At 36.1% G+C, this 24601-nt stretch overlaps 1 protein-coding gene across 1 annotated transcript in view; it reads right to left on the reverse strand.

Annotated features, from left to right (window-relative positions):
• The window catches only part of LOC150075076 (acidic leucine-rich nuclear phosphoprotein 32 family member A-like), a 141477-nt gene that overhangs the window by 12519 nt on the left and 104357 nt on the right, over positions 1–24601 (reverse strand). The window contains exons 6-7 of the mRNA XM_090388271.1: positions 5615–5733; positions 281–362 (exon numbers count right to left, since the gene is read on the reverse strand). Of these exons, the coding sequence (XP_090244397.1) occupies positions 281–362; positions 5615–5733 (201 nt within the window). The remainder of the gene's footprint in view (positions 1–280; positions 363–5614; positions 5734–24601) is intronic.

Below are 24601 nucleotides of genomic sequence, written 5' to 3' on the forward strand. Positions count from 1 at the left end.
AATTACACTATACTATATATGGGTTGGGTGGGGGGGGGGGGTTGGGGACATGCAAAGGAAATAATTTTAGGAATATTATGTAGTGCATTTGAGAGTACATGTAATATCACTAATGAATCATATGACAAATGTTAAGATATGTTCCTGAATCTCATTACAGTGCATTATCAACAGAAAACATTTTATGTGCCCACCCCATTTAATTCTCATTTCTATAAGTGAGCAATAATTTGGAGGGGGGAGGAGAGATTGAACCAAAAATTCAAACAAGTTAACTTACCTTCTTCATCATCCTCGTCTTCAATGTTGTCATCGTCATCATCAACTCCATCAGGATTATAGTCATCACCTTCACTTTCTTCCTATATTTTTGTAAATAAAGGAAATGTACATTTAAAAAACCCTCTTTCATATAAAATACTAATACACAAAGCAGATCAGTACAGCGAACCATAAATATTACCTCATAATAAATGCACAATAATAATAAACTCTGGGTGTGCTTGTCTCACTGAACAAAAACATTCATTCAACACTGTTAGTCATATATAATTCGAGGAGAATACTAAATAATTGGGATGAATCTGAAGTACTGGTTAAGTCATCAAATGCTGACATTATGGGAATATCTGAAAGTAACATGTACAGATCTGTTCTCTGCATCTTTAGTTTGTACTGCTTGGTTATCATTATGAAAGTGATATGGTTTGAAATAATCTTCCCACCCCTCCCAAAAAAAATCCACTGAAATGAAATTACTCAGAATAACATATACTTTTGTTCTTTGAAACATTTACACTCTTCTTCTGACAATAATGTGCTTCCTTATACTGCTGCTGCATTTAATTTATACTTCCTTATATTCCTGCAGCATTTAAATTTAAAAAAAAAACAAATTAATAAACAGTGTTCATCTTGTAACATTTTAACAATGAAGGAGGCAACCTACCATGAAGTTCACTATGTACAGAAAGAAGACATGACAGGGAGGGGAAAAGTTATGCTCTTGGATGAGAGTACACAGATTCTAAGAGTATAACCACCACTACAAAAATGAAAATGAGTACAACAGACTCTCGATTTACCGGGACACTTCAAGACTCCAAATTAAAAAAAAAAACCAGAAATCATAAAATTCAAGTAGTAATTAGAATAGGCATAAACAGATTTTTTGCAAGTTGTAAATAAGCAACAAGAAGTGGCATTATAAGTCGTCATTGGGAGATTAATGTGCCTTTTATCTTTCAACCCCTACTGTCTTCGCACCTGTTTTAGCAAATGTTTAGTTTGTTGTAGTGTACTGCATCATTGTTGTGTTCCTTTGCACCACAAAAGGACAAATTTTGTTTCATTATTTATGTCAGAAATGTCAATTTTTCTTATAGTAAATATATAACAGTAAACCCCCACTATTTCGCGGGGGTTACGTTCCTGAGAAATGTCGCGAATACTGAGTTATGGCTCCCATAGTAATAAAGGCATCGAAATGAAAATAAGAAACAATTTAATATTCATTAGAAATTTCAAACAAATCTTTCAAACCAGCGCCTTTGCTAGCAAAAAAACTTATCCCGCCTTTTCACGAATGATGAGTGAACTTAACGGAATTTTATTTTGAGTTCGGTCTTCTATCCACAGATTTAAAGCCTTTTCCATTTTTTCTAATTTAACATCACGAGTTACAGAGCAAATTTTTGAAGCAATTAGCGCGTTTTCAGGGACACTACGGCGGATTTTTTCTTCCGATTTTTTGATTGATCATACCGTTGACTCATTGATTTTATAATGTTTTGCCACTGAGGAGACACTTTCACCATTAGAAATTTTATCTAATAACTCAATTTTATTCACTAAGGTCATCGCCTTCTTTGATATTTTCACGTTTCTCTTGTTATTCGTAGCCATATTTTTGTAGGGGTTAGAAAGAACTTGTCCACAATAAAGTCACTTTCTTCCGTTAACACACGCAAAAAAGTCTGTTTTACACTGCAAAACGGTAGATTTATCATTTTTCTAAGCATATCAATTTATAAATTGATAAATTTATTCAATTTATAAGAATATAAATTAAAAGCAAACGACGAAACCTTCCATGACAAGCACATAACACATACTGAACAAGATTAGCGAGAAACATCCACGCTAGCGATTGTCACCCCTCTCCCCACACCCACTGAGCGCTGTTTTGACCAGGAAAGATAATTTTAGCCACGCCCATGTTTTTTTATGGCGGAAAATATTCATGGCGCTTTAAAATTCACATTTTTTTTTGTTTCATTTTATGCTAAAACGGCGATCGCGAAACTGAATACAGAAACCACGAATAGCAGGGGTTTACTCTATATATATATATATTTGCCGGAATGAAATAATTTTAAATCGTAAAAATGTAGAAGCCGTCCTGTAGTTTAAAATATCCGAAGGAATCCAAGAATAAACCGGACCCTAGGCAACAATGGTTAAACATAAATATTAAATTCAATAAAAAATATACATAATTAGCCAACCATGGGAAAAGATACTTTGCAAGGGACTTGACAAAATACATAACCCATAACTGGCAGAGCCATCAGTTTCTTTTAACTAAGACCGAAAGATGTCGAAATGGACCATGAGTTAAGTATTAAATAAAATAATATAATAAAATAGAAATTAAGTAGCTAATTAATAGTAATTTTGCAGAAGACAGGCTGGATGACATTTAGCCCAACCGATAGCTGTAACAAAATAATAAATAAGCAATGCTGAGAACCAAATAATCTACTAAACATAATAAGCTAAATTAGCTAACAAAAGGAGAACTGATGGAAGGCTAGTTAAAGTAATAGTACCTCAACCCCCCTCGAATTGCTCTAATAGTTCATGAGGTATGAAAAATAAGAATAAGATAGTTAAAAGTAAAAAGCGAAGGAATAATGTCTATACGATTGTACATAGGATGGTACCGGGAGCGTAACTTCCCGACCCTATAAGAAAGAGATCCTGGTATAGTAAGATAATATCAGCAAAGAAAAGCCAATAAAATGGAAATATATCGTAAAGTGCAATACCGGAATGGCTAATTCCTAATATAAATTCCTAAACGTCAAATAGGCAATATTCATAGAGAAAATGTTAAGGTCATAGGAAGTAGGATAAGATGCAAACGGTCTGCAAGGATGGACATGTAACCTGGACCATTCAGAGTTGCATCTAGATAACGCATGTTCCAGACCATTCCTGACCATCCATCTGCCCGAACAGTTCCTTGTTGGTGTGATGGGTGCGTGCAGTTTCTGCCAGATACGCACCCGCCCATCCACTCGAAATAACTGTAAACAGGACTCATTGGATCAGGAGACCTATCTCCAATCAGCCAAGGTGCAGTGCCAATGTTCTTTCACCCAGTTGAGGCGTTCGAGTCCCATGTCATGGTGCCAGCAGTGGGACTCTGGTGGGTCAGTGGTTCCCATAACCTATGGCTAATGATTGCCCGATGGTCTTGGTGCAGACATTTCTGGCACCTCCCTCATTGAAGTCGGCAGTGATTGTTGCCACCATTGGTTGGCTGAAATAATGTGAGATAGGTGTTGATGGCCACGTTCACCAACCACCTTTCTCTGGCCACAGCACTGTCCACGATGAGATGTTATTCTGGAAATGCATATTCCCGATACACTCTTGATACCGTCGAACTGGGATAGTGCAATTTTTGTACCACTTCTGTGAAGTGACCCATACGTCGGGCGTTCACTATCAAAGTCAGTGAACTCAACGCTTATCCAAACTGACATTGAATTACTGTCTACGTGAATGCAGTGTACATATATACCTGCTAAGTGGTGGGTTCGTCCAATAGCGAGGGGGGGGGGGTGACAGTCATGTTGCTCAGGAGCCAAGTATCCTGTGAATTCTGTCCTTTCAGTGTATAGCTTCGGAGAACCTCTGAGAGTAGGAGGGGGAAGTGGAAGAGAATACAAAATCAAAGAAGAAAGTACTATGAATTTATGCATAATAAATAGTTGTTAACACTACAGATTTATAACATTTTTTTTTTTTTGACAGATTCTTCTCAATTATAACATTTATTTCAAAATGGGGAGGGGGGGGGAGTGATAAACCTTACAACTTGGCAGCATTACCATTACATTCAAAATTTAAAAAAAAAAAAGAGAGAGAAGAAAGTACTGTGAATTTATGCAATAAATTGATCATTTTTCACTCACTTTAATTTGCTATCAAGTGTTGCAAGTCTATTTTGCATATTAAGCGGAACATATGAAATGAAATGCTTACATTAGTGATGTTAAAACTGTAATTTCTTTGTATGAAAAAAATAAAGTTTTAACATTAAACTGTCATATGAATCTAAGTATGATGGTTTCCTTTAGTAAAATGCCAAAGAAATATCTCAATGTTCCAAGCATCCAATCAGAACTGAACTGTCTTGTTCCCACAATTGCTATGGTTATTTATTTTATTTTATTTATTATTATTTTTTTTTTGTTTAGGCATTGTTATTAGGAGCATCAGCAACTAAGGCCATGTTGCTCAGTTTATACTGTCTGTAAATTGCTGTGTTCTGAGGTCAATTTTTCGTTTGCAGGACGAAAAACTCAAATTTCCTGGATAAAAAACCATCTACCCTCACCTGAGGCCAACTAAGATCCATAAAAATTCCTTCAGTCATCAATGAGATTCAAACTGGGGTCTTTTCTACCCAGTGTGGGGAGGACAACCATCCTACCAACTGCTACCCACGAGGCACACATCCCATGGGTAGCACAGTCTATCAATATCATTCGACCAATACACCATACTGACAGATTCTTCGCTGTAATTATTCTTTGGTATGTAAATTTAAAAAAAAAAAAGTCTTAACAAAGATTAGTAATCCCCTCTTTTTTTTAACCAACTCCATGATTTAGTCTTTGTGTCGGGTCATTATTGAAACATCAAATTATTTCAAAATCACGTGGACGACACAAAAAAACATCAACTAGACACCTAAAACATGTTTCAGCCCAAATCTGAATAAAATTTTTTAGATTTTCTTTGTTTCTCTTTAACTTGTTATTCATGGGTATATTATTTGTAAAAATGTAAGAAAGAACCTGTATAATTTTTATGTATTGCTATGGGGAAAATTGCTTTCATTTTATTCCAATTCAACTTATACACAATCCTTAAGGATTGCACTAAGGAGTAAACAGAGTTAGCATAATTTTCAGATTTACTCGCCTCGTATTAGCCCTCGAAAATCTGAATTATCTACTGCATTTTTATGCTGTAATTAAACACTGGTATTAAATTATGAGATGATATATATATTATCAAAGTATTCAGTAGAAAACTGAGCTGCAATCTTTATCTCATTTTTATGTGAACTAATATAATGCTGCTTATTATTTATTTATTGAAACTTTATATATTATTGAGTAACCTCTCTGCACATGTGTGTGCATGTGCATGCACGCACAGTTATAAGTTTTTCATTATGAAGATCCAAATCTCTGAAAATGTAGAGCTTTCACTTTAACAAATGTACTAATATGCAGAAGCCAACAGAAGTTTTCCTATGTACATTAATGCATCTCTAACAGTAAAGTCAATTTATAATAAAAATTGTACTAACATCGATGTTTTCTTTCTCTAGGTAGTCAAGACCGACCTCATCTTCTCCATCTTCATCTGCATTTTCATCCACATCATCATCTTCCTCTCCATCTTCAATATTTAAATCATCATCTTCGTCTGCAAAAAATTCATAAGCGAAAAAAAAATTTAAATAAAAAAAATTAAACTTAATATACACAATGAAATGAGAAATTTTGTAGGAATTAAGTATGTTAAGAAATAGCTGATATTGGCTGTTGGTATATGAATTTATCAGCACAAGGGCTACTAAGGCTAAGAAGTGCCTGGTAAAGTTTGCCTGTGCTGCAGAAGAACATCCTGAAGATTATGTTAAGCTATAATTTATTATATGGCTGGTCTTGCTTTAAAAAAACTGAAACAGCCATTTACATTTGCATCATTTCTGATTAGATGCATCTATATCAGTGGTTCCTGCAAGTTCAACAGGAACTTTACAGTTGTTGTTTGCATATTGCAATAATAACGGTGTTAAACAAAAATGTGTAACTGCAAGTTACACATAAATATGCATAAATAAAAATGTTATTTTTATGCATTCAGTAGGCTTGTTTCTCATCAACAGCTAATTAAGGACAAGGTCGGGTGCATTTGTTTAATTGCAGTCTCCAGGGTTTCCCCTATATACTGCTGTATCTTTTGAAATGGCAAAAGGCCAAGGCTGGCAAGTGTGTGAATGTAGGTGTGTTGTTGAGTGTTGAGTACCAGCACCTGCCGACTTCGCAGCCAGGGAACACCAGGTCCCCCTTGACTGCCAACCTTTGCCACGAGGAGGTGCACCAGGGTCCACTTTCAACCAGAGAGACTTACTGGAACTATCAGGAAAGCCTGAGAGCCCAGAGTTTTCAACTGAAAGGAAGAAACGAAATAGAAGGTTTAGTTAGGGAGATTAGTATAGGGGAGGGAAGCAGAAAGAAGACATCCCTGAAAATGAAGAAGTTAGAAAAGAAAGTTAAAGTGCAAAGTTGAAAGCTGTTAACAGAATCTAAACTTATAATACAATTATACAAAAGGTATATAATGTGCTATTATCATTACTAAATGATAATAGCACATTATCAAAACTTAAATTACAAATATAAAGTGGTTGCCTGTACCAATGCCATGGTAAAAATAATTTAACAGTTGAATGGGAGAATTATCCCCTACAACAAGAAACCCTCGTAAAGTAAGCCATTAAACAACAATGTCAAACTTATAATACAATATACAGCAATTTCAAAGATACGTAACAAGCTGAAACATCAATACGGCTGTGAAGGGAGAACAATCCCCCAATCCCACATCAACAGATAATGGAGGAATCAAATGTGTATGACCAATATGTACTCTGGCTAATACAACCTCTTTCTGTCTTGTTTTGTTCTGGACTTCCATGGTGTGGTTTTTGTTTAATGTGAAAAAAAGTTTACTGTTAATTTGTCTGCTAGATCTTATGCCATTTTGTATTATTATTTTAAAATGTGTGTGAAGTATCAATAATTCTGCTGTACTATACAGATATATTAAAATATGAGGAGAGTGTATGTGGCAGCTTTGTCTGTCAGTTCATTTCCTGGGATACATGAATATAGAGGGATCCAATATTACTTGAGTAACTGTTTCTTGGTTTTGCAGTCCCATAAACAGGATCAAATTTTTGATGACCAACGAGAGAGCTGCTTTTCAAGTCATATATCGCACTCAGAGTCTGTACATATTAAGGACTGCGAGCTGGATGAGTTATCAACAAGTCAGTGCTAGCCTGATGGCATATTCTTCAGCAATGTAAATACAGCAAAGCCTCAAATTAGTATGAATAACGAATCCTGCAAAGCCATCATATTAAACAAATTCATACTATTCGAAGCTATCATAACAAAGTATGAAAAATGGTCCCATCCCAATGGAAAAAAAAAAAATTTTTTTAAGCACAAGTTTTTTTATCTGTTTATTAACATTTTTATTACCAAAGGATAATAAAAATGCATTTCTGATTCAAGTTTATTAAAAACTAAGCAGAGAAAATCAACAGACGAAGCTCTTTGACGCTCTTGGAACAGAGAAGAACCAACTGTTATATCAAATTATCTTCTATAAGTAGATTATAGACCTGGTCAGGATCCTTAGTTTATTCTAAATTGAGATAGCGAGATTTGGAAGCTAATCAATACTTACGAGTCCGTAGAAGTACCGTTCGTGAATTCCCGCCATTTTTACACAATAGCATAAGCTTAGTGTAGTATAGTGCATAATATAATATTGTCAATTAATCAGTAAATCTATTAATCTTGATAAACTTTATTGTCAATTAAATTGTACTTTTAATTCTATATATATATAATGACTTAACCATAACAAATAATTAATACATAACTATAGTGGTACACGTGATACGGAAGTCGTATAAAGGGAACTTGTAGAAAACACTCGATACCGAAAAAATAAATATAGCGTTATAACTGTTTTCGGATATAACTTAAGGATTTAATTTTGTTCTGAAATTGAAATTTTATTGAATTAAATCGGAATCATGACTCAGACCAGAGCAGCAAAGCAAAAGGCTCAAGCTAATGGGAGTGCTGTGGCTCAGAGGAGAACTGAGGGGGGCAGTTGCCCTCTGAATCACAGTCTTTTAAAATGCACTGTTGGCTTGAAGTGTGCGGAGCACTTGGGTACGGGACATGATACTGCCAAGGGGGATGTCTTTGTGTGTGCACGATGTAAGGAGTGCAGGGAAATCAGGCGACAACTCAGCGTTGTTATGGGCCTTTATGAGAGCTTGAAGGACAGGGTGGATGCCCTCGAAGGAAATAAATTGAGGGGCCCATCAAGCTCTCAGCTGCCCACATCAACACCAGAGCTTGCACTTGGTCATCAGGCAACACAGAGGCAGCCCCCTAGGCAGAATGCGCTGGTCCCACAGGAACTAGTAGTTGTTGGAGACTATTGTCGGGGAAACGGGGAACATGCTTTGTAAAAAGGATAGGTGGAATAGGACCAGGGTGTGTCTGCCAGGGGCACAGGTTGATGACGTTTTAGAGCGGATATCATCTTTTAAGGGCACAAAAGGCGATATAGTTGTAAACGTTGGTACTAATAAATATTAAGAGTAGGAGACTGGCCAAATTACTTAGAAAGTACAGGTCACTGTTGAAAAAAAGCCGTGAATTAGGGTTGAATTTGAAAGTGTCTGCAATTCTGCCCAGACACGATAGGAGGGAGTATATGATGAGAGCCTTGTCGATCAATTCCGCCCTGGAGGGATTGTGCAAGGCTCAAGGGGTAGAATTTTTTTTTCAGCCTGGACTGTACTTGTTAGGAGAGATTGCTTCTACAGGGATGGGATACACTTAAATAGAAAGGGTGCAAGAATATTTGCTGATGCTGTCGAGGCAATGTTAGGAGGGTCAGAAAACTGCTAGATTGGGGGGATACAAGGACTAATAGATTAACAGTAGCCACTGGCAGAGGAGAAAGTGATTCTTGCACTGCTTCTATTGGAATGAGCAGCAGCCTGGAAAATAAGATGCAGGATATTACAGAGACTGCTGGGAATCATGGGGGTACAAGTAAACACATGGGTTGTGTTAGGGTAGCTAAGAATAGAAACAGGTGCATGCATACTTGCGTGTACACCAATGCTAGGAGTTTGGTAAATAAATATGATGAATTTGAGGTATTGCTCAAAACATCAAAGGCAGATATTGTTGGGATATCAGAGACGTGGTGTCACACAGATATAAGGAATGCTGAACTGGAATTTGGGGAATACAATGTGTATAGAAAGGATAGACAGGACAGGAGGGGAGGAGGAGTTATGCTATTAGTTAAGAAACACATAAAATCCAAGGAAGTGAAGCCAGTCGACATCGATGGACAGGGCAGTGTCGAGTCAGTTTGGTGTGACATAAGCATAGGGAAATCAAAATTGAGAGTCGGAGTGTGCTATAGGCCTAATGACTCTGATGAGTATAATAAGATATTGTACAGGGAAATAGAGTGGGCCAGTAAATCAGAGAGTCTTATAATGGGGGATTTTAATTTCCCAGATATTGACTGGGATTTGTGGGTTGGTCACTCACACACTAGCAAGGTTTTTGTGGATTTATTGGATGATTGTTTTCTACATCAGCATGTTCGTGCGGCAACAAGAGGGAGCAATACTCTTGATCTGATTATCAGTAGTGATTCTTCATGCATTACGAATCTGCAGATAAATGAACCACTAGGTGGCAGTGATCACAGTGTGTTGAAGTGGGATTTACTCAAGGAGGTAACTACCATCAGAGGTAAAGGGAAGGGTTTTTGTAAAGGCTACTATGATGGTCTGAGACAGTATTTAAATTCTATACAGTGGGACCAACTGATGATGTTACCAACACAAACTCAAAATGGGAAGCATTCAAGGAACTAATCTTGGAAGCTACCAGGCTTTACATACCAACTAAGAAATATTGTTTAAGGTTTAGGCCTAAATGGTTGTCAGATGAACTAATGATACGTGGCAGAGAAGAAAAATGCATGGAATACATACAAATTAATGGGTGACATGGAAGCCTATGATAGATATAAGTTGGTCTGTAACCAAGTCACAAAGGAGATTAGGCAGGCAAAAGCAGACTACGAAAAATCCTTGGCAAAGGATGCAAAGAAAAACAGAAAAGAGTTCTTTACCTATTTAAACTCAAGAAGGAAAGGGATGGATCAGATTGGTCCACTGGATATTGATGGTTCAACAGTTGAGGATCCTGCTCAGGTGGCTAACAATCTAAACGAGTATTTTGCATCTACATTCACGCATGAGGAGTTATTCAGGAAGGAGAATGACGTAGGTAAAGTAAACATTGGCAGTGAGCTTGATGATTTTGTAATAACTGAGAGGAAAGTGGAGGAGAGATTGTTGAGGATAAACATAAAAAAGGCACCTGGGGTGGATGGGATCTATCCAGTTATATTAAAGGAGGCAGCAAAGGAAGTAAGCAAACCCCTAGCCATAATTATGAGAGCTTCTTTGGACTCAGGGGAGGTACCCATAGACTGGAGATGTGCAAATGTAACCCCAATTCACAAAGGAGGATCAAAGGCTGACACAAGTAATTATAGACCTGTTAGTTTAACTTCTATTCCAGGTAAATTAATGGAGACACTGGTTAAAGAAGCACTGCAGGATCATCTAGACAAGAATTCAGTTATAGCTCAGATGCAACATGGTTTTGTTAAGGGCAGGTTTTGCCTGACCAATTTGATTGGATACTATGATGTAGTCACAAAAGAACTGGATGCAGGGAATAACTTTGATATTATATATTTGGATCTTAGAAAGGCTTTTGATACTGTTGCGCATGGAAGACTGCTGCACAAATTGGAGAAGTGTGGCATTGGAGGCAAATTGCTGCTATGGATAAGGGGATGGTTGAGTGGCAGAAGACAGAGTGTGGTAATCAATGGACACTGCTCAACTTGGACTAATGTTATTAGTGGAGTTCCTCAGGGTTCAGTGTTGGGTCCGTTGTTGTTTTCGGTGTTTATGAATGATATTGATGATGGTATATCAAGTTTAATGTCCAAGTTTGCAGATGATACAAAGGTTGGCAGGGTTGTTAAGGACACTACTGACGCTATGCTGCTGCAACAGGATCTGGAAAGGTTGAACAGATGGGCTGAGAGGTGGCAAATGAAGTTTAACATTGACAAATGTAAAGTACTACATATGGGAAACTGTAACCACAGAGCAACGTATCAACTCTGCGGTACTACACTGACAGTGGTAGAGAATGAAAAGGGCCTGGGGGTAATTGTACAGGCAGATATGAAGTTCTCTGAGCAGTGCAGACAAGCTGCAAGAGTAAGCTCATGGTGTCTTGTCAATGATATACAGGAATTTTTCCAGCAGGGAAAAGGAGGTGATTATTCCCTTGTATAAGGCAATGGTTAGGCCACATCTCGAGTGCTGTATACAGGTCTGGAGGCCTCATTTCAAGAAGAATGTAGAGCTGCTGGAACGGGTACAGAGAAGGGCAACAAGATTAGTGAATGGAACAAAGGGTTGCTCTTAAGAAGAAAGGCTTAAGTTTTGCAAATTACAGTCTGGAGACTAGGCACCGGTGAGGTGATCTTATAGAGGTGTATAAGGCTTTGAATGGTTTTAGCATGCTCAATGCCAATGGGATTCTTCATCTTGCTCAGAATAATCACCTCAGAGGGCATAAATTCAAATTGAGGAAGGACGGATGTCGGATAGATGTGCAGAAATTTGCCTTTGGCCAGCGGGTGGTTGGTTGGTGGAACCGACTTCCATCACTTGTTGTTGAAGTTGATAGCCTAAACAAATTTAAGGCTCAACTGGACAGGTATTTCGAACGAACAGAGGGGTGAAATGGGAGAGGTGTTTTTTTTTTTTTTTTTTTTTGGCTGATGCTGAATAAGCTTGCTTTCTTGCATCATATGCCTCTACTAATGCTAATGCTAAAATGTTATATCATCAAAGTTTCTTGTGGCGACAGACTAACTGGTTAAAATAAATTTATTAAAATAAAAATATAATATATTCATAAGATAAAACAAATAAAATAAAAGCATTAAAATACAATAAGATAAATGAGTTAAAATATATATAATAAAAGCATTAAAATATATTGTAGCTTTCAAAGCAAAGTGCCTGTTCATCAGCTAGTCTGTGACTGGTGTACTTCAGTATATATTAATGGTTACAATAGCACTAGCTGATGAAGAGGCACTTCACTTCAAAAGCTACTATATATTTTAACGGTTTTATTTTATTTCTGTTTTATCTTATGAATATATATATTTTTATTTTAATAAATTTATTTTAACCAGTTAGTCAATCATCGCAAGAAACTTTGATGATATAATACAACCCGACACACAAGGCCTGTTTTCTAGAAATTATGTTATTACGTTTTCTTAAAATATTTTAGCAAGTTAGACTGAACTGTTTTCTCTTTCTTTAAGTCTTCATACATGGGCTTGTAGCTGTTTAAAACTTTATCCATATCTTGGCATGCTTGCTTGCTTTGGACAACATTGGAGTCAGCATCCACAACTTTTTGTTTTAAAGCTTCCAGAGTTTGAAATATGTTTCCATATTCTTTGATGGTGAACTCCTTTGTTTGCACATTATCTACTTCATCATCAGCAGTGTTGGCTTCTTCAAATGCACGCTAAATTAAAGTCTCCATCAGTCAATTAATCAAGTATTGGACGTTTGTAGTGACCAATCAGTGACAGATTTAGCACTTGAGAGACCCCAGGCATAATTCAATTTTAAGGGTCCCCCTCTTAAATATTTTCTGAACGTGCATTCTACGTGCACGTTTCTACTATAGCACATGCGCTCTAGATTTGGTGTTGCGGTTTTAATCATTTTGGTTGCGCAATTCTTTCATACATATTTTAACTAGTATTTAAATGAAAAAATGACACAACTACCATCCTTCCCAAATCTAACATTAATACATAAAATCTAGCATTAATGATAATATGTATTCTACTTCAGATTCACTTAGATATTTCATATAATATGTGGGGATATTCGCATAAGAGTTTACTAACTTTTCATATTAAATTATAGTTTTATTCAGTAACAGTAATAAACATGAGTATAAAATTTTAAAATGAAACAATTTTATTTATTTTTTTGAGACCTGAGATTTGAGGCCCCAGGCGCGTGCGCCTGTGCAGAAATCCGCTACTGTGTCCAATCAATCCAAGCAAAGTAACCCAAGCAATCTTCCAATGCCTGTTATTTCTTCAACAACAGCTTGCACTTGAGAGGGAAAGCCATCAAAATTATTTGTGCACAAACAGAAACAGGTTTCCACACTGCACACATATTTCTTGCAGTTAATTCTTCCCAATCGTGGGAAATATTTTCAATTGCTTCTTTGATGCTGTTTTTTCCAGAAGTCAATTACAGAAATTGCATTGTTGCCTGTTGTTTAAGTAATTCCCTGTGCAAAAACTCTCGTTACTAGTAGGCTTTAAATGTTGCAATTATTCTTTGGTCCATGGGGCGGCACCGAGGTGTGTTTGCTGGTTATATATATATAAGAATTCATAAAAATATGATCGTGTCACAGAGCATTAGAATAATTAAAATATGTAATAACGCTGAATATATAATCAGCACACTTATCGATTTTAAACGCAAGTTATCTGAGAACGGATTCCCGGAACGTTTTATTAATATAAACCTACAAACAGCAATGTTGATAGCCTTAAATAAATACTATAATCACTTTGACCACTATTATATTATACCTAAAGTTTTGCGGAACTAACTCTTTACCCACTGGATTATTTATGGTTGACGGTTTGTACAGAGCCTGTACATATGTAAATAATTAGGCACTGCCTCAGAAGCATATTTAATACAGCTTACGCTCACTGCAAAAGTTGTACCTGTATTTGCTTCTGAGGTAGTAATTAATTCTTGGCTTCCCCCTTATCCATTTTCTTCTTTCGCTTCTTATGAGAACCTCTTATCCTATTTCATTTCTAAAGTTCGCCGCTTAATATTATTAATAGCCCTTATTGCTATGCGCTAAGATTACTAGAGGGCGTGTGTGCTAAACTGTTTTAAACTAATTATTTTTCAGCTAACTACATGTCAGTACGAGGGCACTGGCACCCGCTATCTACGTATATAAATCAACATGTGCTCTACAACGTGGCTTTTTCTTGAATTTCTTCTTCGAGGTATGTCTGCTTCTCTCGTTATACCACGCTGTAAGTATCTAGGAACTAGCCTTTCCTGTCCACTTCATTTCCATAATATATTTTATTTTATTTTATACATTATCCATATTTTGCTGCATTATACTATTGATATACCAGGATCTCTTGCTATAAGGGACAGGAAGTTACACCCCGTATTATCCGACGTACAATTGCATTATTACTTTTCCTATACTTTAACTATTTGCTATCTTCTTCTACTGTTCTTACCTCATGAACTATTAGAGTAATTCGAGGGGGATTGAGGTACTATTGCTCTTCTTACACCCTATATCCGTTCTCCTTTTTTAGCTGTTGCTCCTTTGTCATCCACTAACATGATATTTAAAAACTATTGGTTCTCAACTACCACTATTATTCGTCTTTCTGCTTGATTCATTGTCTTGACTATTGGTCGGGCTAAAGTCATCCAGCCTGTTAACCACCTCAAATTCGTCAAAGTCATCCAGCCTGTTAACCACCTCAAATTAACTTTAACATAGTTACCATTATTATAGCTATCCTTATTTTTGATATCTTTTATTACCATTCGGCATGGACTAACAGGCAGATGATGTTGTTGTTATTTGGTTTTTAGGAGCATTAGCAACTAAGGCCATATTGCTCCGGGAATATGCGGTGGTCATTCCCTGACTTTTCCGTATTTGGTGGTGACGGACTCGAACCCCGGTCTAATCAAGAAGCGTGTGCTACGCACTGCTGCTCCTTCCCACCTGGCTACGGAGGCGCCAGGCAGATGATATCAGAAACTGATAGCTCGCTAATTGTAGGAGGACACATTGAAGGGGTTAGCCCTTGATAAAGTCCCTTTCAATGTGTCACCGTTTTCCTATAATTGGCATGGCATATATGTATTTAGTTATTATTTTCTACATTTATGCTTTATTGATTATTTTGTTTTTTCAATATTTGTTATTTCCATTATTTATGGGTATCCTTACCAAGCTAGAACCATGGACTAGTTATAACTATTATAGCGTTTAGTTGCCATCAGCTTATATATACTTGCCTTTAATAAATTGCACGTTTAATAACTGCTCAAACATAATAAGACTGATGTAATGTTCTATCTAGACATTCATTGATGGTATTAATCAGTTCTTCTCCTCCTTTCAGTTTTTAGTTTTTTATTGTATAATTTGCTATAATGATTATTTATCTTGCCATAATAATTGTTAATTTATTTGCTATATTCATTATATATATATATATATATATATATATATGACTTACATTCTCACAAAGTACCAAGTGTGGCTGGATGACCAGGGGCATTATCTAAAATCAATAATGATTTTATTTACATGAATTTACAAGCAATATTATTTTTGCATTAATTTTCAACAGCTGGGCAAAAATATGGTGAAAAGCAGTCTTCAAAATGAGTTTTGGTCACCTGTTCTTTATTTGAACGCCAAAAAACTGGAAGCAATTGCTGATTGTAGCCTCTAAGAGCACAAGGGTTGAATGAACAATAACCGAGCACTGGTTTCAATTTGAAACCTCCTGCATTACCTCCCAATAAAAGTGTTAAACAATCCTTAGCCACTTTATATCCCAGTTAACTTTTTGCTGTTTCGAAAATAAGTTCTAGAAGGCATTCTTTTCCAAAATAATCCAGTTTCAATATTTTCCACTATTTTCTTCAAAATATCAGGATATTTAGCTGCAGCTCCTTTATCTGCATTTGATTTCTAAAACGGCCTAACCAACCATTTCTTGCAATAACAGTTTATTCAGTTTCTGCATAAACTCCCTTTTCTTTCACTGCCATATAGAGACTCAAAACTTTGGTTTTAATTGCTGCTTTGCTAAGAGCCTCCTCATTTGCACTACAAGTATTCTTCCGTTTGTCCATATTTGCTAGGGGCAATTTATCAAAATTTTAAATATAATACAGTACTGTTCACATATATAGAATAACAAGCTGCAGCACATCTTCACACAACAATAGGCAGAGGTGGACTGTTTGGTGGTGCAAGTCAGATAACCCAGGTGTAATTTTTGGCACAATATGGAATAAAAACTTGTAGTAGTTGAATTTGGACTCTTATTAAATAAGGTCTGGTATGATTTTGCACTGATTCAGGCTTTGCTATACTACATTCAAGTGAAAGGAGACAACAATGTGGATGTATGAGACACTGCTGTTCCTACAGTAGCATCTGTTTTTGAGCCATTAGTATAATGCTGATGGCTCAAAAACAGATACATCAGTATTATACTGATGTACAGTACTATACTATACTGATGTATCATCTATACATCAGTATAGTATAGTACTGGGAATTTCCTACAGAATGAGCTGTGCATAATTGCTGGATGTAGCAAGTAACTAGTGAATTTTATTCCTAATGTTTAAAGTAGTCATCCCAGAATGGGCATATGCCCCCAAGCCACAGTGAAAGAGGCTGTCTGCTTCCTGAGAGATATTGTTAATATGGACATTACAGCTATTCACTGGATCTCATAGTCTGATTCCAGAAGGTTTATTTTCATTATGTTTAATCTCACAAAACTGTCAGCAGTGGGTAAAACAGGAATTTCAGAACTAAACAGGCTGTGAATTGTAGATGTTCATAAAGCTGCGATGGCAATTCTTAAAGCTGGGCGGTATTAAATTTTTTAAGAATGCTTTTTCTAGTGGAATCGTAAACAGGTGTTCCTTAGTCTAAATAGGATCTGATTGGCAGATGATGTATATGGGTAACATAATACTTAAGGGCATTTAATTTTTTTAGACATTGAGTACAGAAATGTGCTGTGTACAGTAAAAGTGAGTTTCTCTAGAATTAGACCTAAAAATCAGTACTGGAATCAGGTGAGTTTTCAACTGTAGTTCAGGTTTTGGGTGCAAGCCATGCTGTTTGTGGAAATGGATAGTTGTAGATTTCTGTTCAGAGAGGCAATAGTCATTTTGTCCTGTCCAAAAACAACAATTTTTTATTTATTTTTATTTCTTTATTTTATATTTTTGTTTTGTTTGAAGTTATCCCTCAATGGGGTGCATATTCTGCGTATGACATGAGATTGTCTGTGCACAAATGTTTCCACGGTTTTTTGGAAAATCCATCATATTTATAAAATAGCAAACAAAGTAGCACTGAGTACAGTCCCTTGTGGAACACTTTCCTCTTAACACAGAAACAAGATACAGGTGAACTCAGCTTAATGCTGATAATTCGTTCCGGAAAAACAGAGTGCTAAGTGAATCCACGCTAAGCGAGCACAGCATTTCCATAAGGTAACATATGTATTTGTGGGTTGCAGTCAGTGCCATGGGATATTTCCTAATCGATAATAAATGCAGTGAAAAGATGCACAAATGTCGGTCAAAATATTTAATATTCAAATATTTGTACATATAAAATATTCTGCATTACACACATATATAATTATGTGATAACTACTTACGTAACAAAATTAAACTTAAAATTCCAATTAAAATCATGAATTTAATTGATCTAAATTGATTTAATTTAATCATGAAAAATGTGTCGATTTTGGGTTGTACTTTGGCCCTCTTCCTGGTAAACTAAAAGGGGTTTTAATTTTAAATTCTCTGCAGTGTTACCACCCAACAATAAAGCTTTCAGGCCTGGCATGTTTTTTTTCTTCTTTCAATATGAAACTTCTTTAGGCATTCTTTTCCAAAAAAGTCCTGCTTCATCTATGTTAAAAACTTGTTGAGAAGTATAACACATCATATCCCTCTTCAATAATTTTAACAAGTTCTTTTTTGGAAGTTTGGCTCCTTGATCTGCACTTGCGGCTTCTCCCTGGATTTTAAATCTATTCAACCAGCCCTTACTAGTTTTAAATGGTTCCACATTTTTTTTTTTTTTAGGTGAGCTTTCTTCAGATCATCATATAGAATAATCTCTCTATATATATATATAAAATTTAGCTTAACTGAATTCTGCATCGGATATTCTATTATCTTCAATAAAATTAGTTAAAGTCTCTCCATTTCAATCCTAATAGCTGGCCTAGCCTGCCCTAGTTGCTTGCAGTGGAACAGCTCTTTCCGCTGCTAAAATTAATTCTTTATTTTTTATAATTGTTCTTACAGTTAAAACTTGCCAGTCCTAAATTATGGCACACATCTGCTTGTCGTTGACCGGAATCGATTCACTTCAAAACGACTAATTTAATTTTCAAATTCAGTCTTTTTTCTTACATTTGTAGTCTTTGTACTACGTCCAGACGTTGTTACTTTTTCATTCTTATCCGTCTTCGAAAATGTAATTTACTACAAAATTTACATTTTACAGTAAAATTATAATTCAATATTCGAGTAAACTGTCCATTACGCACAATGTATAATATATATATATACTAATACTGTACTGAGTGATGACTAGATTTCGGATAAATGCATAACGCAAATACTGCAAGCAATATACTTGATAATTTTTTTTTTTAAAATGTTGATCTCAGAACTACGTAACAAGTCACTGTACCGCAATTAAATTAGCGTGTGAGAAAATTTCTCAAGTCGGCGTGGAAAACGTTTTAATGCTGTTTTACTATTCATTTTCAAGCTATCGACTCCATCAGATGAAATGTTTTCGTTAAATAGGCCAAAAATGCAATCTGCATGCTGGTAAAAGAGCGTTATAGTGATTTGTGACACGTTATAATCAGATATGGGTTATAATATAAGAACAGCGTAATAGTGAATCAGCGTAAAGCGAACCCCATTATAACAAGGGCCTGCTGTAGTATATTTCCATAGCATATGTTGGAAAGTTCTGCAATGTAAAAAGATTTGTTAAGGAGAGGTTACTGCCCATGTACTCCTAAAAGGGAACTCCAAGTGGTGTCGAATGCTTTTTTTCTACATAGAGATTTACCATATCTAAATTTTCTTTCTGATGAGTGTTACAGATGTCTCAGCTGTTATCATCATATCCAGTACACATCAGTTTAAATGGAAGCCATAATGAATGTCACTGTTGAACTTTTTTGTTTCGAGTAACCATTTTTCCCCGTAATTTGTTTAAATAGCTGATATTGGTCAGTATTTACAGAAGAATAAGAGAAATTGATCTCAAATATGATGTGTAGAATACTTCCTAATGACACTCTCCAGCAAATAAACAAATATAAAATTAATGCAAAATGACTACAGTATTAAAATTAATTAAAAAACAACAATAAAAAATTAAAACAAGCTCAGCCGAAATTTTGAAAAAAATGACTTTCCTTCCTGAAGCTGACACAGCTTTACGACCATATGTCTTGATCACAGGAATGGAAATTACGGAGTATGTGTGAGCCTTGATCTTAATTAATGAGATTATGTATCTTCGTGCATGAGCAGAAACGACCACAAATCAGAGATTAGATAATCACAAACGTTAATAATTTTAAATTATTAAAAATTTAATTTCAATGGTTTCTGCAATTAATAGTCTAGTATAATTACATAGCACACTAAGTATTTTGGCCTCATGAATAAAAAGATATGCTTTTCGTTAATGACGCTGCTGAACGAGAAGCATGCTGCTTTACTCTCAAATCCAGCAAGCACCATGTCGAACCATACCTAAATCGAGTAAGACAAGTCATTGCCCACGTTCAATATTCAACCTTCATCAACACTAGCAATCACTGCAAGAAATGTTTATACCAGGTCATTTACTTATGTAGCAAAAGCGGAAAGGACTGGGTGATTGTTCAGCATAGCGTGTAATTTTCACATTGGTCTGGCCTCAATTTTAAATTTGCTATCTTTATAGAATCTGTTAGTCTCACTGTTCAACGTATGGGACAGAAATAAAGTATTTTTTGATGTTACTATTGTTGGTTGGTGTAGTTTTTTGTATCCTATGCTTAGTTTGTACCCTAATTTGGTTTATTGTAGCTAGAGGGTAACCCCTGTTTAAGAATCTGCTGGTTAATATCTGTATTTTTGAATACTTGAATATTTATAGGCATTGAGAAACTGATTAAAAACAATAGACCTTTTGTAGGTGAACGGTAGGGCTTACAATACTGAGATCCCGGTCTTTTTTTTTTTTTTTTTTTTTTTTTTTCCGGTATTCAAATACCAGTATTGATACAAAAATACCGGCTTTTCGGTACTAATTTTTAAAAAAATAGTTTATAATTTAATCACATAAAGGTTATAAAATCATCTTTATGTGATTATTATGTCCTTATCTCTACTAGCAAATGTCTGATAAATCACCGATAGGAATCATGCAACATTGCAACCTGTCCACAATTCTCGGACAACTTCATGTCTGACTGTATCGTAACTCCCAAGTCACGTTCCTCCACTACTGACTTTAGTTCAACTCCACCAAGTGTATAAGTTATTTTGGGTTTGCTGTTCCGCAGGTGTAATACCTTGCATTTTGCTGAATTAAAGCATAAAGCTGCCAGTTTTCTGACCATCCCAGAAGTCGATCTGAAGAAGCTCTGCATGGCAGCGATCATTAACTACTGTACTGATCTTTACATCATCTGCAAGTTTAGACATCACACCCTATATCCCTTCATAGATGTCATTTAAGATAATCAAAACAACAGTGGTCCCAATACTGATCCTTGGGGAACCCCACTTCTTACATTAACCCAATCTGAGGAATAACCATTCATCACAACCGCCTGCCTGGTGCCCTCAAGTCGTGCTATCCATCTAAGGATTTCCCCTATGATTCCAGCCTGCTCCAACTTATAAAGTAACCGCTCATGTAGGACTGAGTCAAATGCTTTGCTGATATCTAAATAAACAATGTCAAAATTATTCACTAGAATCCAGCTCAAAATGGCTAACCAGATTTGTTAAATATTATTTCCCCTTTACAAAACAAAACCATGCTGTGTATCCTACAGAATTCCATTTCCATCTAAATCAGTGGTTTCCAACCTTTTTTGACTCGCGAACCCCTTTTAACATAATATTTTTAAAGGGAACAACTAAGCCTATATTCTCTGAATATCGTATAATATTTCTGAATTTTTATTACAAAATATTACCAGTTTTTATATTTTTATAAGCGACATAGCATAATAATAATTTTTATTATTAAGTATCATTTATACTTTGTAAAGCAGTTATTAATCAGTCCAAACTAGATTTCGAACAGGCTAAGAGTAGAAAACTTGCTTCTTGTCCAATGGTAGCCATACATTCTGGTCTCTTGCCAAAACTATTGGCTGTAATTTTTGCCCATCTCTAGTCTCAATTCTGTTAAAATCAGATGGTTCTGTTGCCACATCAGCCAAAGATAAATCTGACATGCTGGCATCCTATTTTTCTTCCAACTCATATATTGATGATCTTGGTAAATCAACCTCAAACAATTCCCAGTGCACTCCATTCAATGCCTCTTGTGGTCTTCGTTCAAAAGGATGTCAGAAGGATTTTGATGAATCTGATGCTAAGAAAGCTCCAGGTCATAAAATATTTCTCCACTTGTTGCAAAATCTGAACTTATTCTGTTCTTTGCCGCCTTTTTTCACTTTCTTATTCCATAGGTGTTTTTCCTTCTGCTTGGAAATTTGCTCATATCCAGCCAGTTCCTAAAGAGGGTGACAAATCCCTCCCATCCAATTATTGTCCCATTGCAATTACTTCTACTTTTCCTAAAGTAATGGAGAAATCAATTAACCACCAACTCTTAAACTACCTAGAAGCCTTCCGTCTGATCAACAATCGCCAGCATGGATTCCGTCAGTGTCAATCTACTGGTGATATTCTGGCTTATGTTACCCATTTATGGACAGATTCAATGGAAAAGTTCAGTGAAACACAAGCAGTTGCTCCTGACGTCTCAAATGCTTTCGATCGTGTTTGGCAAAAAGGACTTCTAAACAAGCTTAGATCTTATGGTTTTGCCAACTGTTTTTTGTAATTGAGTATACAGTTTTATCTCTGATCACTCACTGAGGGTGATGTTAGATGGCTCTCTGTCTTCTAACTTCTCCACTAATGCTGGTGTTCCCCAAGATTCAGTTTTTCTCCCACTCTTTTCCTCTTGTATATTAATGACCTTCTGCCATTGACCGGAAATCCTATCCATAGTTTTACTGAGGATAGCCCATTGCATTCCACCTTCCAGTTTGAGAAACCTTGCCTTGCTCAAACAGCTTCAACTTCTCAAATATCCACTACCATTTCCTTAAATTCTGATATCCAGTGGGACAAAGATAACTTAATTTCAATCCTTCTAAAACTCAGTCCTGTCTTATATCTCACAAAAAGAATTCTTCTGCTCCTATGTTTATCTTCAATGATGCTCTGATTTCTAGGCAAGATCTTGGGGATTACCCTGACTTCTAATCTCTCTCTTGGTATAAAGCACATTACAAATATTGCTTCCTCTCCATATAAAAAGCTTGGTTTTCTCTTTTTCTCTTGGCGTTATTTTTCTTCCAAACTGTTGTTGACTCTGTAGAAATCGCAAATCTGGCCTACCATGGAATATTGTTCCCACATCAGGGGCAGTGCTTCTAAAACCTCTCTCACGCTTCTAGATTCCATTCAGAAGAGGATAGTTAGGTTAATTAATGACTCATCTCTAACAGAGTCTCTCCAATCTCTGTCTTATAGCCGTACTGTTTCTGCTGCATGCCTTTTCTACAAATACTTCCATGGGCACTGTTCTTCTGAATTGGCTTCTATAATTCCCACTCTCTCTCTTTCAAAACAGTCCGAACACGTGCCAAAACCTCTCAGGCTTCTAGATGCCATTGGATGTCAGAAGGATTTTGATGAATCTGATGCTAAGAAAGCTCCAGGTCATAAAATATTTCTCCACTTGTTGCAAAATCTGAACTTATTCTGTTCTTTGCCGCCTTTTTTCACTTTCTTATTCCATAGGTGTTTTTCCTTCTGCTTGGAAATTTGCTCATATCCAGCCAGTTCCTAAAGAGGGTGACAAATCCCTCCCATCCAATTATTGTCCCATTGCAATTACTTCTACTTTTCCTAAAGTAATGGAGAAATCAATTAACCACCAACTCTTAAACTACCTAGAAGCCTTCCGTCTGATCAACAATCGCCAGCATGGATTCCGTCAGTGTCAATCTACTGGTGATATTCTGGCTTATGTTACCCATTTATGGACAGATTCAATGGAAAAGTTCAGTGAAACACAAGCAGTTGCTCCTGACGTCTCAAATGCTTTCGATCGTGTTTGGCAAAAAGGACTTCTAAACAAGCTTAGATCTTATGGTTTTGCCAACTGTTTTTTGTAATTGAGTATACAGTTTTATCTCTGATCACTCACTGAGGGTGATGTTAGATGGCTCTCTGTCTTCTAACTTCTCCACTAATGCTGGTGTTCCCCAAGATTCAGTTTTTCTCCCACTCTTTTCCTCTTGTATATTAATGACCTTCTGCCATTGACCGGAAATCCTATCCATAGTTTTACTGAGGATAGCCCATTGCATTCCACCTTCCAGTTTGAGAAACCTTGCCTTGCTCAAACAGCTTCAACTTCTCAAATATCCACTACCATTTCCTTAAATTCTGATATCCAGTGGGACAAAGATAACTTAATTTCAATCCTTCTAAAACTCAGTCCTGTCTTATATCTCACAAAAAGAATTCTTCTGCTCCTATGTTTATCTTCAATGATGCTCTGATTTCTAGGCAAGATCTTGGGGATTACCCTGACTTCTAATCTCTCTCTTGGTATAAAGCACATTACAAATATTGCTTCCTCTCCATATAAAAAGCTTGGTTTTCTCTTTTTCTCTTGGCGTTATTTTTCTTCCAAACTGTTGTTGACTCTGTAGAAATCGCAAATCTGGCCTACCATGGAATATTGTTCCCACATCAGGGGCAGTGCTTCTAAAACCTCTCTCACGCTTCTAGATTCCATTCAGAAGAGGATAGTTAGGTTAATTAATGACTCATCTCTAACAGAGTCTCTCCAATCTCTGTCTTATAGCCGTACTGTTTCTGCTGCATGCCTTTTCTACAAATACTTCCATGGGCACTGTTCTTCTGAATTGGCTTCTATAATTCCCACTCTCTCTCTTTCAAAACAGTCCGAACACGTGCCAAAACCTCTCAGGCTTCTAGATGCCATTCAAAAAGATAGCAATTAGGTTAATTAATGTCTCATTTCTAACAAAAAAAAAAAAAAAAAACAAATTATGATATTAGGGTCACCCGTAAATGATTACATCTACCCAAAAAAAAAAAAAAAAAGTACCTGTACATAACAATGATCCTTGAGAATAAAAAAAATTAGTATAAACATGA

Source organism: Mastigoproctus giganteus, chromosome 14 (assembly GCF_048544385.1).
Source record: "Mastigoproctus giganteus isolate SK-2022 chromosome 14, ASM4854438v1, whole genome shotgun sequence".
Classification (NCBI taxonomy): Eukaryota; Metazoa; Arthropoda; class Arachnida; order Uropygi; family Thelyphonidae; genus Mastigoproctus; species Mastigoproctus giganteus.